The sequence below is a fragment of the Falco rusticolus genome, chromosome 4, assembly GCF_015220075.1.
Source record: "Falco rusticolus isolate bFalRus1 chromosome 4, bFalRus1.pri, whole genome shotgun sequence".
In the NCBI taxonomy this organism is placed as follows: Eukaryota; Metazoa; Chordata; class Aves; order Falconiformes; family Falconidae; genus Falco; species Falco rusticolus.
Window position 1 is genome coordinate 70,929,687 of NC_051190.1, and position 15,890 is coordinate 70,945,576.

Below are 15,890 nucleotides of genomic sequence, written 5' to 3' on the forward strand. Positions count from 1 at the left end.
TAATCTGGAGCTTCCAGGAATGAAGACTTCATATTAGTGGTTTGCAGGAGCTGTATGCTTCTAGTTATTTCTAATGAGCTAGAGCCTTGTCACCCGTAAGCCATCAGGCTGAATCTAAGCAAAGCAAGAATTGAGTCAGCTAAGAAAAAATCCCCACCCCACGTAAATAACATTCACTGCCCTCTATTTAGCTGGGTCTCCATCCTGCTTCCTGCTACAGGCTCACTACTCCACTACCTTTGCAGCACAGAGATTGCTTACCTATGTGTTGGGCCTAATTCAGCTCAGATGTGATCTCAGATGGATCCAAAAATGACAATTCCTGCAGAAACCGCTGAGTTACCATGTATTCAAGTTTCCTTTACCGACATACTCAGACAGCTGGCATTCAGAGTTCCTTGAATAAAAGCCATTGTTCACTGCCAGTCAGACTGTCGAACAGGGACTGTAAGGTAATCTGTACAGCACGGAGGCAGCAGACCCTACATCAGCACTGCAGGGTGCGTATACACCTTTTTCCATCCGGGAAATCTTAGACCGAGTCCAAACTGGTCTTCAGGTAGTTGTAAAAAACTATCATGCTATCAACTGTGAGAAGACAAATCTTAAATTCTAGATGAAGAATAATTTGGTTAACAACAGTATAAAAAGTCTGATCCAGGATTTTGGAGAACTGCAGACCTCTAGCACTGGCCCCAAAATGGACCAGCATGCAGAAATGGAGCCGGTCAGCAGTTGGTCTATTTGCTGCTGCACCAAGACAGCCAAAGCAGACAATAAGCATTTACAAGACTGCCTGCAAATTTGCTTTCCTGTTGCTTGTGGCACTGCCAGCATCTCAACATCATTAATTTCATTGGACGCCAGATGTTTATGCCTAGACGAGGCATAAGAAGCTCTACAACTTCTGTCATGTAACATTTAAAGCCTGATTAGGTATTTCTCACTTAATCACATATATTATTAATTTCGATGAAATTACTGTTTCTCCCCACGCCTTTGAACAACCAGTGCATAAAAGTTGGGTTGCTAAGGCAGAATTATAGCCAAGTATTCCGGTTGAGCTGGCTGCATTCTGATTACTTAATAACACCCAAGTATGTGCAGAATTTGTCCTTGCTGTGCGCCAGAGCGCTGCACTACTGAAAAAAAACCCCACAACCCCCTCAGAAAAGGCTGCACTGCACCGGCTTAAGCACCTTCATCAGCGCGGTTTGTATTCCAGGTAGTTAAACACAGCTACGGAAAAATGCGCGACTCCTCGCTGCACCGCTCCCGCGGCACTAGCAAGTCAAACCCGACCGGCCCCAGGCTGCTCCGAGGCGCTGGATGCGCCCTGCGGGCTGCGATGCGATCGCCCCGCGGGACCGCCGCGTGCCCGTGCCCGTGCCCGTGCCGGGGAGGGTCGCCCGCGGGGAGGCGGCGGCACGCGCCCGAGAGCAGGGCGGGACGCGCGGGCGGCGGAGCGCGCAGCCCGCCTCGCGCCTCCAGCGGCCCCGCGGGGGAAGCCGGGGCCCCGCGCCCGCCCCGCGCCCGCCCCGCCCGGCAGGTGCCCGCCGGCGCTCGGCCAGGCCTCGGGCCTAACTTCGGGGAACGGCCGAGCCCCCCCGCGGCCCGGCAGCGCCGCAGCTCCTTCCCGCCCTCCCTCCCGCCGCGGCGAGGGGTGGGCGCCGCCACAGCGCGCCTCGGGCAGGTGCGCCCGGGAGGCGGCCGCAGCGCCGCGCCCCCCCCCCCCCCCCTCCCCGCGCCTCAGGGCGGCGGCGCGGAGCCCGCCATCGTGCCCCGCTCGGGGCAGCTGCGGCGCGGGGCTCGCCCTCCCCTCCCCTCCCCTCCCCTCGCTGCGGGCCGCGCCGCGCCGGTGGGCTTGGCTTGGCTTGCGGCTGCAGCCCGGAGCTCGGCGTGAGTCACCCAGCCCGCGGCGCGGGGAGCCGAGCGCGCAAGCACACGGAGGAGGCGGTGGGGGCGGGCGGCGGCGAGCGGGCGGGGGCGACAGGCACCGGCTCCCCGCCCGCCCACTCACACATGCTGCCGAGCCGCAGTCAGCTGGAGCGCCGCTTCCTCCCCAGCCGCCGCCGATGACCTCCTCGCCCGCCGGCAGCCGCTGAGGACCCCCGGCGTCCCCGCCAGGGCAGGGGATGGTAGATCGGCCGCCCGGAGCCCCGTCCAGCCCAGCCAGCCGCACCGCAGCCTCGGCCGCCGTCGTCCGCGGGAGCCGCAGCCCGAGAGGAGCCGCAAAATGAACCCCCAGTGCGCCCGCTGTGGCAAAGTGGTCTATCCCACCGAGAAAGTCAACTGCCTGGACAAGGTGCTGGGGCGCGGGCGGGCGGGGACGGCGCCTCCCGGACGTGCTCGCCCTGCGCCCCGCTCCCTTCGGCTCCGGCGGGGCGGGCCGGGCCGGCGGGGGAGCGGGCCGGGCCGGCAGGTGGCAAACGCAGCGCCTCAGGGGCTGCCGCTGCGCCGGCATCCGCGCCGCCACCGCCGGGCGACAGCCGCCGTGTCATCGCGCTGGCGGGGGGCGAGCGGGGGCCGCGGCGGGCCGGGGAGCCCCTGCGGCGCCCGCCCGGGGAGTGACGGCGCTGGGGGCCGGCGGCGGGTCCCCGCGGCCCCCCCGGCTCCCCGGGGGACGGAGCGGTGGGCGGCCGCTGCCTGGCTGTAGTTGTCGGCGCCTCCCGGAGCCGGGGCGGCTTCGGCCGCTCCTCACGCCATGGCTGCCTCGCCGGGGCCGGGGGCCGGGGCAGCGGCGTGGCGACAGCCCCGTCCCTCGGGGGTGTCCCCGGTGACGCCGGTTATCGCCGAGCTCCGTAAATAGCAGCAATGAGGCAGTGACAGATGCGCCAAAGTAACGTCCCCGGAAAGGCAAGGCGGTGGGAGCTACCGGAGGAAAATACCGTATTATGTGCTAAATTTAGCGTCTCTTCAGCGCACCAAAAAGCCAGCCGTCACATTAGTTAGTGATTTTATTCGCATATTATTGCGTTCTTGGCAAGCGGTGTCATTTTTTTCGTTAACAAGGCAAAACATCAAACTCCTGCCTCAGTTACCTTTAAAATAATCCCGGCACAGTCAGCGGCGGTGGTGGTGGTGGTCCTGTGGTCCTGAGCATTCACCTTCGTAGAGAATTTACGTTTTTGAGAGTGTTTCAGAAGCACCTTTGGTTTCGTGTGAAAGTAATTATTTTGATTTAGTTTGCAGAAATCTATAATGCATGGCCAAAATACTGACATGTCATTGTGTTTTTATATTTACTGTACCCTAACATAGCTTTCAAAACATCAGTATCATAAGTAATTCTACTTTATGTTTCTTTGCAGTACTGGCATAAAGGATGTTTCCACTGTGAAGTTTGCAAAATGGCTTTGAACATGAATAACTACAAAGGATATGAAAAGAAACCTTATTGCAATGCGTAAGTATTGTAAATGTCAAGTCTTGCAGAAATGCACATGAAAAGAAAACCTGGCTGTGGATATTATCAAATAGGTATCGTCACGCTGTAAAAACTTAATCTAGAGATATAGTGGTGCAGTCTAGAGCAGTTTAGTATCTTTTCAGATGGTGTATTCTACTTGCATTGAAGTGTTAGGAGATGAAAATAATGGATTATCATGTGTTTAGGTAGTGTTTTAGTATCAGATGTCAGGATGCAGGTCCGTGCCTTCCGGAAAGTGTCGGATCTGGTGCTGTCTCGTATTTACAGTCATTATTGGCCTGCTGGATTACGGTTGTCCATTATGCAGCTCTCTGTTCATGCTTATGGACCTGGTCAGCATTTTGTAATAAGAAAACAAACAAAAAGCATTTTGTAATAAGAAAACAGAGTGCTTCTCTGTTGTGTAGTTTACCAGAGACAATATCCTGTCAGAGATCGTGACAATCTGTTTTTAAAACTGTTATGTTGTTCACGTATCTCAGATTGCTAAACTAGATATTTACAAAATCCCAGTTATCTAGTGCTTCGTACTGTTTTGTATTTTGCTTCTTTCTTAGATTTTGATAAAGAAAATAGGTTCATTTTGGTTGTAGAGTATAATCATTATTACTATTTTACATTATTACTATATTACACTTTTAGATTTGGTTATGTGGGTTTTGAAGAGTGCTTTGATGTTTGGCTTGCAACTACTGTAGAAGAGCATTTTAGTGCATGTAGAAAAAAGGTGCTTATTGTTGTTTGTGCCATGCTGCTAAGATTTTCTAAGTGCGTATCAGTATGTTTTAATCTTTAGAAACAGTTATAATATGCTTTGTTAGAAGGATATCTGAAGAATTTGGAATGAAATTTGATCTTATGTTATATGTTACTCATATTATTTTCACCTTTACATACTTTAAACAGGTTTTAAGAGACAGAATTTTGAAACTATAGGCATGATGTAATTTTTTCAGAAGTATTTTCATATACTTGTGTGTGTGTATATATACGCACTCATATAATATGTTAAAATGTTTATTTCATGCTCAGGTAGATGGTCTATGGTTGGCCATTACTAGAATAGTTCAAAAGCATATGCGTATTTCTTCCAGGCTAAAATTGAATCTGGTCAGTGCCTATCTGTCTAAAATACGAGTTTTGTTAGAAAAACACCTGTGCTGCCAAAACTTGAAACACCTGTTTCCAGTGGGCACAGTTGTACTTGGATTGCTTTAGGAACATATGGAGTTACATACATAGATTTCTAGCTTTCCTTGAAGTGCTCTACAGTGTATGGGGGTGACATTAGACCTCTTGTAATAGTGTTGTTGGTTCCCAGTCTTAATGTGTTGTAGAGAAAGCTCTGTAGGAGGGGGATGTTCATGCTTCAACAAGTGACACAATACAGGTTGAGACTAACCTAGAGGTTATTTGCCCTAGATGAGACTCTGCTTGTGGTGCTATTCAAGTTGAAGTATTAATACAGGCTTGCATCCTTTACAGGGATTAAAACCCTAATAATACTTTGGTGTTTTTTACCTGAATTTTTGTGGTTAAATTTCAGTGATGATGCTTTGGTTGCTTGATTTTTCCTACATAATCAGATACTTACTTGTACTTAATAAAACTTTGTTTACAAAGTCTCTTCCATGCTATGCACTGGTGTTTCCATGCTGTGCATGTTTAACTTCTATTGTAGCAGAGGTCTTTCATCTACATAATTAGGCTATGTGGTATGTCTTTCTATTTATGGATGAGGGTAAATAAGGCTGATGGTTATGTTACGTACTGTTCAGGTGCTATTCTTCCTTGTAGTTGCTTTAATGAGCTTTGTAGTAGTGATCCTTGAAAAAAATAATCTCTGTCTTGGCAATGTCCCTCAAACCTGATATATGAAATGGGAAGAAACAACATAAACCCATGAAAGAACAGGTTTCTTCTATTAAGAGGCAAAATTTAATGTGGATGTCAGCAATGTGTATTCTGTTCTTAAGTGTTGGTAAACTTAACTTTGGTTGTTTGTTTTTTTTTTTTTTTTTTTAGAGAAACTAATCAAATAATCTAAGTAATTTCAAGTGTTCTATAGAATCGTGAAGGGAAGACCAAGGTGTGTTTTGTGGTTTCAACAAACTTTAAGGTCCTTTAAAAGGGGGATAAGGTGTTTATGCAAAACTGTTTTGAGAATACAGTTTTAAAATACCATATTTTGACACAATACTCTTGTATCTTGATGGTTACTTATTTGCAAAGCAGACGCCATTATAGTATTTCAGATTATGATGTATCTTACAATGTTCATTAGTAAGAGGCAAATCCATTTTTATGTTAAGTACTGCTTGATCTGAAAATCTGTGAAGAATGCAAATTTACTCAAACACCTACAAGCACTTGACAAAGAGCAATTACTGTTAGACTATTGAGGACATCCATCAATGAGAGTATAATTTTTAGATAAAAGTGAAGAAGTATGCACTATGAATAGGAGAGCAATACCATGAAGTTGTTTAGTAGGTGTGGAAGCCATAGTTAGCTTTTTTTAAGGACAAGTTGAAATGCACCAGTAATCTCTTATCTGTTTGTTAGTTCACAGGTTAGATAATGCACTTGAGTATATTTTGTCCTTTAAACTTAAAATATTCCACTCTTTTTCAGAAATTAGTATTTTTTGCTGCATTAGTGGCAAAGATCAGAAGTTACTTTAACTGTGAAACATAATTGTGTTTCTATTAATACAAGAAAAATATACTGATTTCTGAATGTTCCATCTATGCTTTTGGTGGAGGAGGGTAAGGTCAGATGGATTAGCAGGAAGTTGCAAACCAAAAAGGAATATATTGTGAAATACACTAATTCAGTGACCATTAGAAAGGAGCAGAAATACTTGTAAATGCAGGATTCTGCTTTTTTTAAGGGCAAGTTTTTTGTTGGGCAGCTTGTCACATTTCCAGCTAAATGGTTGTATATGTTCTCTGTGATAAGGATACAGTGATAGCAAAAGTAATGACTGAGCTACTGACATAGTAGAACTGGTACAGGTCAAGAAGCTGAGTTGCCTAGTATTGCGGTTCTGATACTGCTTTTGTAGGTTGTAGGTTTATGAAAGATTTTGCAGCTGGGTTAGAGGGAAGACTTTGTCTATGTGTGCTTGTGTATAATGTGGCTTTGAAAAGAATGATCTTTGTGTTAGAGTTTCCATGAAGTTCCTTGATCTGTCTCCTTTAAACATTTCAGTTCTCTTACTTGTAGAGAAAAGACTGTACAACTTTGTTCCCTCTCTTTTTTATTATTTACATATTTTGTGAGCTGTTTGAGTCAGGATAGTTTATCTCTGCTTGTTTGTATAATGCTTAGCATATCATGCTTTTATCTCAGCTGGGACCTTTGAGTAGTACAGTACTCTCATGACGTATGGTATTGTGTTTCTCACTTTACTTGCATTCATGTTTCATCTGAAAGGTCTCGTACACAACATTTTGAAGCTTGTAGATGCTTAGCATGTGGACACTGTTAGGTTTTCCTTAACTTTAGTCTTGCCTTTTATTTGCTGCCTGACTAGATATGCCGTGTTGCCAGAGTGCTGCCTCATTTGTGAAATAATGTTGATGAGACTTAAGGGCTTGGTCTTGTAGTCCAGTTTTGCAGTTCAACCAGGTGCTGAATTGTGGGAAGCAGGTGAATGAGCAATTCTTTATCTCTGTGAACATGCATATAGGTAGTAAAAGAAAAGTTAGGACAGGTAAAATGGCTTGTGTAATGATGATTTGTTAAATCAAGGTGGCTTTAATGCAAAGCTGAACCCATATTCCACTTTAATATCTGCAGATAGAGATTATTAAATACTACTTTAATATATACGGAAATGATAAGAAGAACAGTTGTTGTTATTTGCAAACTCAGAACTGATTCTTCCAGCTGCAAATAACCCAAAACGATGCAAGGAAGTGAATAGCATTTTGGCAGCTAACCATCTGTGTACTAGTTCTGGAGCTTGTTAAATGATTGAATCATGTAGGATGATTATATGGTAACTTATTGTTACGAATATTCACATACATACTTTTTTTGACAGATTCACTAGACCAAAACACAAGACTACTTTTTATGCAAAATGTAGAAGCTGAAATGCGTATTTTTGGAATGTTATCTCCGCATTAGCTATAGCTGCTGATGCAAACAGACTTCCTGCATGTGTGAACACATCCAACAGAGATGTATTTTTTAATTTCTGCAAAACCTGAAAGCTTAAGCTTCTGCAGACCTGATATACTGTCTTGCCAAAGGCAAACAACCTCAGTATTTGAACAAATTCTTCTGAAGTATTTAGTATCTAAAATTTTGCTAATTGCCTGCAGACAGGTTAGCTTCATTCAAGTTTTTATTTGACAGCCACCATATGGAATGATTACCTAACTTTAACATTTAAATCTTCTGTCATCAGTCTTAGCGTGGATTATTGACAAGAAAAACTCATCACTTTATTTTTTCTAGATTTAATTTCTTTTTAACTTACGCCAGTATGAAATAGATATGCAAATACATTTGAAATATTGTGATGTTAGAAGAATTATACTGCAGTTTCGATCTGCAAGTGCAGTCAAGCTTTACATTTTAAGATACTATATAGGAGGGATGAAAAATGAAAAAGTTATTGTCTGTCAGCTTGGAAAATGTAAAAAAATGGTACAACTTTCTGGACAGTCAGATGGGCTGGAAAATGGATGCAGTTGTTTGTAATCAGTGGATGAATGTGGCCATTAAATAGAACCCATTGTCCTGAAAGGTGAACTTATGTATAGAAGTTTGGTTTTAGCTGTGAAACATGAGTGGGGTTTCTTTCTAGCAGTCAGAAAGCTTCTAGGAGGTGACTAGGAGTGTGATGATACTATTATTACTAAAAATAGCTGGCTTTATCTTAAGTATTGATTTCAACAGGTGATTATTTCTCAGTTTAAATATGGCAGGAAGAAAGAAAATGAGTAGGCAAGGAGCAGGAAGAATAATCCATCTGAAATATGATGGAGCCACTTCTAAGAGTTGCAGTAAAGAGAACACACAGAGTAAACAGATTTTTGTTTGCTAATTCTCCATCTTCAACTGTTACTGAACAGCTTATTTAGGGTAAAAAGGTAACGCTGAGTTTGGGTTGAGGAGGAAGGTTGTTTTGTAGCATGGTTAACCTTAGTCAGTTATGTGTGGTTTTCTTTTTTATTATTTTATTTTGGGTTTTTCAGCTGTTTCTGATAATTAGATTTGTTCAAAAGTAAGCTATTACATAGGTCAACCCAAAACGGTCACTCTTATAAAAAGAAACAACTCAGAAACTCCCATGCAAACCTTCTAGAAAGCAAGAATTTGCACTTTATCTCTTTATTAATTTTGTGTATTGAAGACTTTCCTCTTAGGATGTAATAGAAAATAAGTAATGCAAATAAGAGAACCACTAGAAAAACAGCTGGTAAGGGTCTCAAGTCAGAGCCAAATACACCCATGTCATTTAAGTCTGTTATTTCTTGTTCAGCATCCTGTAAGTATGGACTTCAGTGTTTGAAAACAGTTATGTCTCCCCTCAGCAATCTTTTCATTAAACACAACAGCTCTCTTTCCTCATAGATTGTATTTTCTGATAATTCTTGTTTCTTTGCCTTCAGTTATCTCCCAAGGGTATATATATATGTGTGTTACATGTATATATATATATATAATTTGAATTGCAATACCCAATGGAACATTACCATAACTGGTAGAACAGCAGATATGCCTATCAACTCATATATAATTTTTCTCCTAAGTCCCAGTATGGTCTTTGCAATTTTTTTGTTGTTGTTGCAAACCCCAACCTATTGTTAAGTCAGCTTTAGATTGTTGTGGGCTACAGTTTATCTTTCTATGCAGAATTGCTACCTCAGCAGTTGTTATTATCCATTATCTGAGCAGTTAATTGTTCTTGGCTAAGCACAGAATCTTCCACTTGCTTCTCATTGAACTAGATTTCCATTTTCCCCCAAGCTGTTTCTCCAATTTGTGAAGTTCATTTTATATTGTAATTTTGTTCTCTAATGTGCTTACAGCCCCCTCCTATCAAGCTATCAACCCTCCCACCAGAGAGCCTGTAAGCACATAGCAAATTTAATAAGTGTAATCTTCATTTCATCACCCAGGTTGCTAGTTGAAGGCCTGGGAGGGTATTTGGAGCAGTATGTACTGCGTAGTCTGATGTAGCCTTCCCTTCTGTAGTGAGCAGTGATGAATGAGTGAAGTACTTTATCTTCTCTGCCTATTCCTGGAGTGTTAGATCAAATGTTAAGTTCTGCATGAGAAAGAAAGTAAAATTGTGAAAGAATGTAACCATTGTGGATATTTATGCAATCTCTTCTTAAATATGAGGGACAGCTACAAGTAGAGGGAACATACGTTCCTGCTGCTTGGTGCTGTATAGTATCTTACTTGGTTAATTGAGTATTAAGTCCGAATTACTATTGGTGGTATTCAGTAATGAAAAGGAAAGTAGGACGAGAAGCTGAGCCTATGTGATAGAACAATTGAAGTAGCTTTTTAGGCAAAATATATTTGAGTCTCTGAAAGGTGTTTGATACATATCTTTAACTCTTTGAAGAAAGCATAGGAAAACACTGCAGGAGTTACTGTATATGGTGCATGAGGCAGATGGTGGTTAGTTGCAAAGGAATTACTGAAGAATAATTGCTGCTGACAGTCAGCTGTTGGGAAGAGTTGAGAAGTTTTGAGTGCTTTGACTTTGAGTAATGGGATGCAAAACCATTTTGCAGGTTCCATTTCAGCGTGTTCAGTTGGCTGTGTCCTGATTTCATGTTTGATCAAGACCTGCATATGACACCTTGTATGTGCTGGTGAGTGTGCAGTGAGAGGTCTCTGTGAGCGTCAACAGGCCCCTTGGTTTGTGTTGTTGCAAGCTGTGGAGAGCACCGCGGAGTGCTACAGCTTACCTGCAGCCAGCCTGCTTCTCTGCTGGTGCGAATGGAGTGGAAGAACTGTCCGGAGGGAGACGAGTTGTTAGGCGTTTTCTATCAGAGCAGGTGAATTCTCAGACTGCATTGAGCCAGTACTGTCACATCTAGTACCTGATGTGAACATAGGGTCTGTGTTGGGAATTCACATATTTTAATATTCTGTCCATTGGTGTAATTGCTCTAAAGGGACAATTACAATAAACAGGAAATATGCAAGTGAGTATTTTACATTTTGTTTTATTTTTATGCTAGAGTGCACTAAACATGACATTCAAAGCTATTAGCAAGAAAGGCTTATAGCAATCCTTGCTGTGTGGGATCCTGATCTGTTGCCAGTTTATGTCTTGGCTCAAGTAAACACATGTTTTTAATTTATATGACCACTGGTCATCGTACACTGCAGATAGTTTTTCCAAGGAAGAATATTACATCTCCTCAGTACCTGTGTCATAGAATATATTGAACATAAATTCTCAGGAGACTGTAGTTACAGAGTCACAATTTCAGTAACTGGCATTTTCTTTGCTTCCTAGTATCTTAGACACTGCTGATGCTCAACGTAATCTTGATTTTTCTTAACAGCTGTTACTCTCCATACTCATTCCTAAAGATTGATAAAATTTGTTTCATTGTATTTACTGAAATATTTAGGCAACAGAACAATAGGTGAAATTTTTTGATTCTAGATAATTTACTTATTTGCATTTCATAGCTTGAGCTTTGGAAGAGGTGATAACCAGTTGTAGCAAGCTTGTGAAATCTTGATGGTATGTTTTGTTAACAGTGATTTTGATTTAACTGTTTGGGGTCTTAAATTTTCTAAGTCATAACATTTCCTATCATATTTGCCAAAGGACTTAAAAAAAAAAAAAAAGTATTTTCACTTGGCTGAATTTTAATTTAGGTTCTGTGTAGCTCTGCTAATGCTGTTGATGGTTGCAAGTAAGTCTGCTGTCCTGATAAACTCTATGCACTTTATAAAGCTTGAAGAAAAATAAGTGTATGTTCCAATCTTCCATGTTTACTTTGAATTTCCAGAGTTGGTGATGTCAGAATGACAACATCATGTCAGTCAGCTCAGTGTCAAGAAGCATGTTTTGCTGTTTGCATAAAATGTCATGGGAAGCTTGCTGTAATTATCCAGACAACATACAGTCTTGGCTGAGTGGTCAATTAATGTTATTTTTGTAATTTTGAATATTGTGGTTTGCTTACAGAAACTTTGCTAAATTTCGAGATTGTAGAAGTTTCACTGAGGGCAGAGTCTGACTGTGTGATGTTGAGGTTCCTTGAAAAGGAGACAGTAGGCAGGACTTGCAAGGTAGAAGTTTGCCGTAAGTACTTGTTGAATAACTGGTCTGCCTGAATATAAGTGACACCGACCAGTTCATGCTGCCTCTAGTTATGTCATCTCACACAGCAACTTCTTGAAAAAACAAAAAGACACAGTTAATTCACCTTCTTGATTCTCAGATCAGTCCATTTCTTCTCTTTGTGCCTCCCTCTGCCTTCTGATGTTAGAGCTGACATTGCATGAGAGTTGGCCAAGCTATTTTCCTTTGCTTTCTGTTCATGTTGCCTGTATAACTTTTATTTGTACCAGGAGGAAGTCTGGGTAACGAGCAGTGCAGAATTTTTAGTCTCTCATATTTCTTCGTCCACCTGACTCTCCTGCTCTCCTGCTCCAAATCCTCCTGTTCTCAGTTGCAGTGGAATTGTGTGATGGTAGCTGATCCCATAACATCCTAATAGGAGGAGGGCACAAAAATGTGCTATCAGTGTCACACTTGAGAGAAGACTACAGCAGCTTAGTTTTAAAAATGAAAACCTAATTGTAATTTGGCCAGTAATCATTTAAACATATACTGCAAAGACTTTTCTGGGAAGTGCATAGCTGCTTTTTAAAGAGGATTTCTTAAAACGTAGAACTATATGGAAACTGTTTAAATTTCCTCCCGACTTCACAGTTTCAAAAATTCACAGTAGATTCCCCACCCCGCCTTAGGAGAGCAAATGCTTGGAGGTGGTCCACCACCATGTTCTGCCTCTCTAAATGGCAGCATTTTTTACACAGGTGTATTGATACAATGCCAGTTTCACAAATTTAAAAAGAAATTTGTTCTGTACTTACTTTAGTTACACCTCAGTTTTTTTTTTTTTTTTTTTTTTTAACTTGGCAAACTAAATGTTAATAGCTGATTTTGTTTTGTTTTGTTCCGGTTTTAGTTTGGAAGAATTCAATATTTGTAATGCAATCTTTGTGACATCAGAAAACTATAAATAGAAATACTTAGGGAAAGATTTTTTTTTTTAAAAAGGATGCTGATTTCAGATTTAATTAAAATGCAAATGGCTAGGTTTGTGGAGGAGAAAAGTGTTGAAAAGTGGAAAAAAGCATGGGCTATTTTTGCTAAATAGTGTAGAGTACCATACGTTCAACACAGTGGGATATTCACGTGTTGCGTTGCATTGCACTGGTGTGCATCTGCACATGCAACAGGGAAGAAATTTCTGATGATTTGCCAGGTTATACAAAAAGAAAGGGGGCCAATATGAGGATTTTGAGCAGCAGAAATGCTCAGTAGGTGGTTGACCGAGAAGATGGTTGCCACTGTTAGAACTGGCATGCTTGGTATGTTGCTGTAAGGGAGGTTGCAGTCTGTGTTTTTAAGAACCTGCCTGAAAATATAGATGTAGAAAAGCAAAGCTTCCTAAGGGACTCAGATATTTCTTTTTTTGGAGCTGCAGTTTGTGTTTGTTACAGTGGTGCTAGCACCTTTGTTGATGTTAGTGTTTGATGGGTAGCAGAGGAGTGATATTGATGGGGGGTGAATAAACAGGAGTGCCTTTTGATAGAAGCTTTGATCAAAAAAAGAGTTGCCAAATGGCCCATTGTGTAGGTGTATTTGATACAAATTTTGCTGTAACATAGGAAGATCTAATTTGAAGTAGTTGATAGGAATTGTCAGGCTATCAGAAAACAGATGAAGTTTGTTACAACAGTTACTAGCATAACTTGCTGAAACACTGTGGCATTAGCACAAAATTGTTAGGAAGGATGGGGAAAGGGAAAACCAGGCTGGAGGAAAAAATATCAAAAGATATATTTAGAAGAACAGTATTTTCTGGAATATGTGAAAGAAATTGACAACTCTAGTAAATGATACTGAGAAGTAAGTATTATGGGAAACTTAACAGTGATGATGTGTCTACTTACGCAAGGGGAAAAAAAAAAAAAAAAACCAGAATGCATGCATGCAGAGAAAGCCAGCATAGACAGAAAAGAGAAAAAAATAATTTATAAAAATGTTTGTTGAGCTTTTCAGTTTAGCAACAGCAAACTAAATTTCTGAAATGGTCACGCTTTTGAGTCTTTGATTAGGAATGGGGTACTATCATGGTGTGTGATCAGTAGGGGTATGTCCTGAGCTTTTGGCTTATTTCGATCTGAAGGTCAAAAAGGAGATTAAATACAGTCATTCTCGGATAACTCACTATTTAAACTGCTATGTGGCTTATATTATAGTTGTGTCAGAAATGTTGGAAATCCGTATTAACAAGAATGGAAGATGCTGGAAGAAGAAAAAGGAAGAGCAAGTAGATGAGCTTTGGTTGGGTTAATGGTCAGTCTGCTCCATCTCATGCTTCTCCATGCAGCCAGGTCTCAGTTCTGAGTTATGTTAATTCTGCAATTACTTTAATAAAAAATTGATGCTCAGAATAGAATAAGATATACTGTTTTTATATGAAATATATTTTAGTTTATTGGCACTGCAGGTACTGAAGACTTCATCCTGATTTAAGGAACTTGCAGTAAGGTTTATTAATTCCTGAGAAATATCAGGACAACTGGAAGAAAGTATAGTTTTTCACTTAATTTTATGCTCCATGAAAAGTGTTTCTGTGCACTAAAATAATAAGCTACTAAGCAGTGTGCCCAGGAAGATGAAAAGCTTGAGGGGGAAACTAAGAAGTATGGTGACAGTTGTGTGAGAATGAGCACAGGATATATGATTAGTTTTTCTGGTAGTCTAATGCAAGCAAGGGTATATTGCAAACTTTCTTATCTTCCAGTGAGATGAAGGCAGATATTCTACTGAGCAGTAATAATTTACATTGGTGCTGTTAATGTTTTGCACTTACTGATTATGAACAATAATCATAGCCAAAGAATTATTTTTGGAGTTTGTCTTGAAATGTAAGAGATCATCTGTTTCTGTAGGCTACTAAGCTGCTTCAGAATTCAGTACTATTCAGTACCTACGAATATTTTCATAAAACTTGGAAAACTTAAAAATAATTTATAATTAGGGATTTCTGTACTTGTTACTTCAAGAAGTTTGGAAGGGCATTCTGAGGTCCAAACACAGGCTGGTCAAGCCTTGTATTAATTCCTGCTTGTGCTAAAGACTTTCAGGATTGACTCTTGTCTTTGAGGAGGAGAGATTTGAAAGAGTAGTGTCCAATTTCTTGAACTGACTAAATGCTTGAGTTTCACAACCATGCTACTACTGTTTCAAGCCTCATTTGGGTCAGCAGCAGCAGGAGTCTTTCTTACTGCCTGAAAGGCAATTACAGATTATGTCTTCTATGCAGAATAATAGTGTATGTGGAATATATTAACAAAGGGAAAATTTAAGCTTGTCAAGCTGGATATGGATGCAAAGGAGACTGTAATGTGCTTTTAGAAGTTTAAGGCAATAGGGTAAAAATGGTTATTTTTCTCTAATTACTTATTTCACCCTGAAGACAATGGCAGCTCCCCTTTTTCATAGCTTTCTCCATCCATCCTGTCACTTCTGCTGTGCTGGAGATGTAGGCTCTGGCAGACCTAGTTTGGTAAGCAAACAGGCCCTTTTGCTTTCTTCTGCCATTTTTCTTTGTGCGTTGGCAAAGCCACCTGGCTGTTTGGTGTCAGCTCTCTCCAGTGAGTTTCTCATCTCCATTGCATGCCTCAGGTGTGACAGTAATTCAGCATCTGATGTGCTGTGAGCACTGCCTGTGGTGTGTGAGACAGGTGTGACTCCCTTGTATTTTCCATCTGCACTGTTTGTATACATCTTGGGTCTTGTGTAAATGTGTCAGGGTCTCTTTTTGATGTCTTCAAAAACACTGCTCCAATAAGGCATTACTTCACAAATGGGATAACAGATGTTAATACATACAGTTAACAGTAACTATACATCTTACAAAGAAATAGGAACTGCATGTTCGGGGACAAACTTATAATGGATCTTTAAAGTAGATTATCAGTTCATAGTAATAATTAATACTATTTAATTTTACACCTGTTATTATTTTTTTCAGTGGAATGATTTCTTACCAGGAGATTTTTTGCATGAATCATGAATCTGCCAGTTTCAACCCCCCCCACCCCCCTGGTAGGAATCTGTATTTTAACTGTGTTGGTTTTATAGTACCAGAATGCTTAATTTCGTGGACAAAGTATTTAGCTTTGTTAGTTGGACTTATTTTGCTTAGGTGTATTTTAC

At 41.4% G+C, this 15,890-nt stretch overlaps 1 protein-coding gene across 2 annotated transcripts in view; it reads left to right on the forward strand.

Annotated features, from left to right (window-relative positions):
- The first annotated feature begins 1,674 nt into the window (after positions 1 to 1,674).
- The window catches only part of NEBL (nebulette), a 269,788-nt gene continuing 255,572 nt past the window's right edge, over positions 1,675 to 15,890 (forward strand). Inside the window, exons 1-2 of one of the 2 annotated variants that reach the window (XM_037385196.1) lie at positions 1,675 to 2,305; positions 3,312 to 3,406. In XM_037385196.1, coding sequence (XP_037241093.1) covers positions 2,237 to 2,305; positions 3,312 to 3,406 — 164 coding nt within the window. In that variant the 5' untranslated portion in view covers positions 1,675 to 2,236. The remainder of the gene's footprint in view (positions 2,306 to 3,311; positions 3,407 to 15,890) is intronic. The other variant, XM_037385194.1, reaches the window with a different exon arrangement.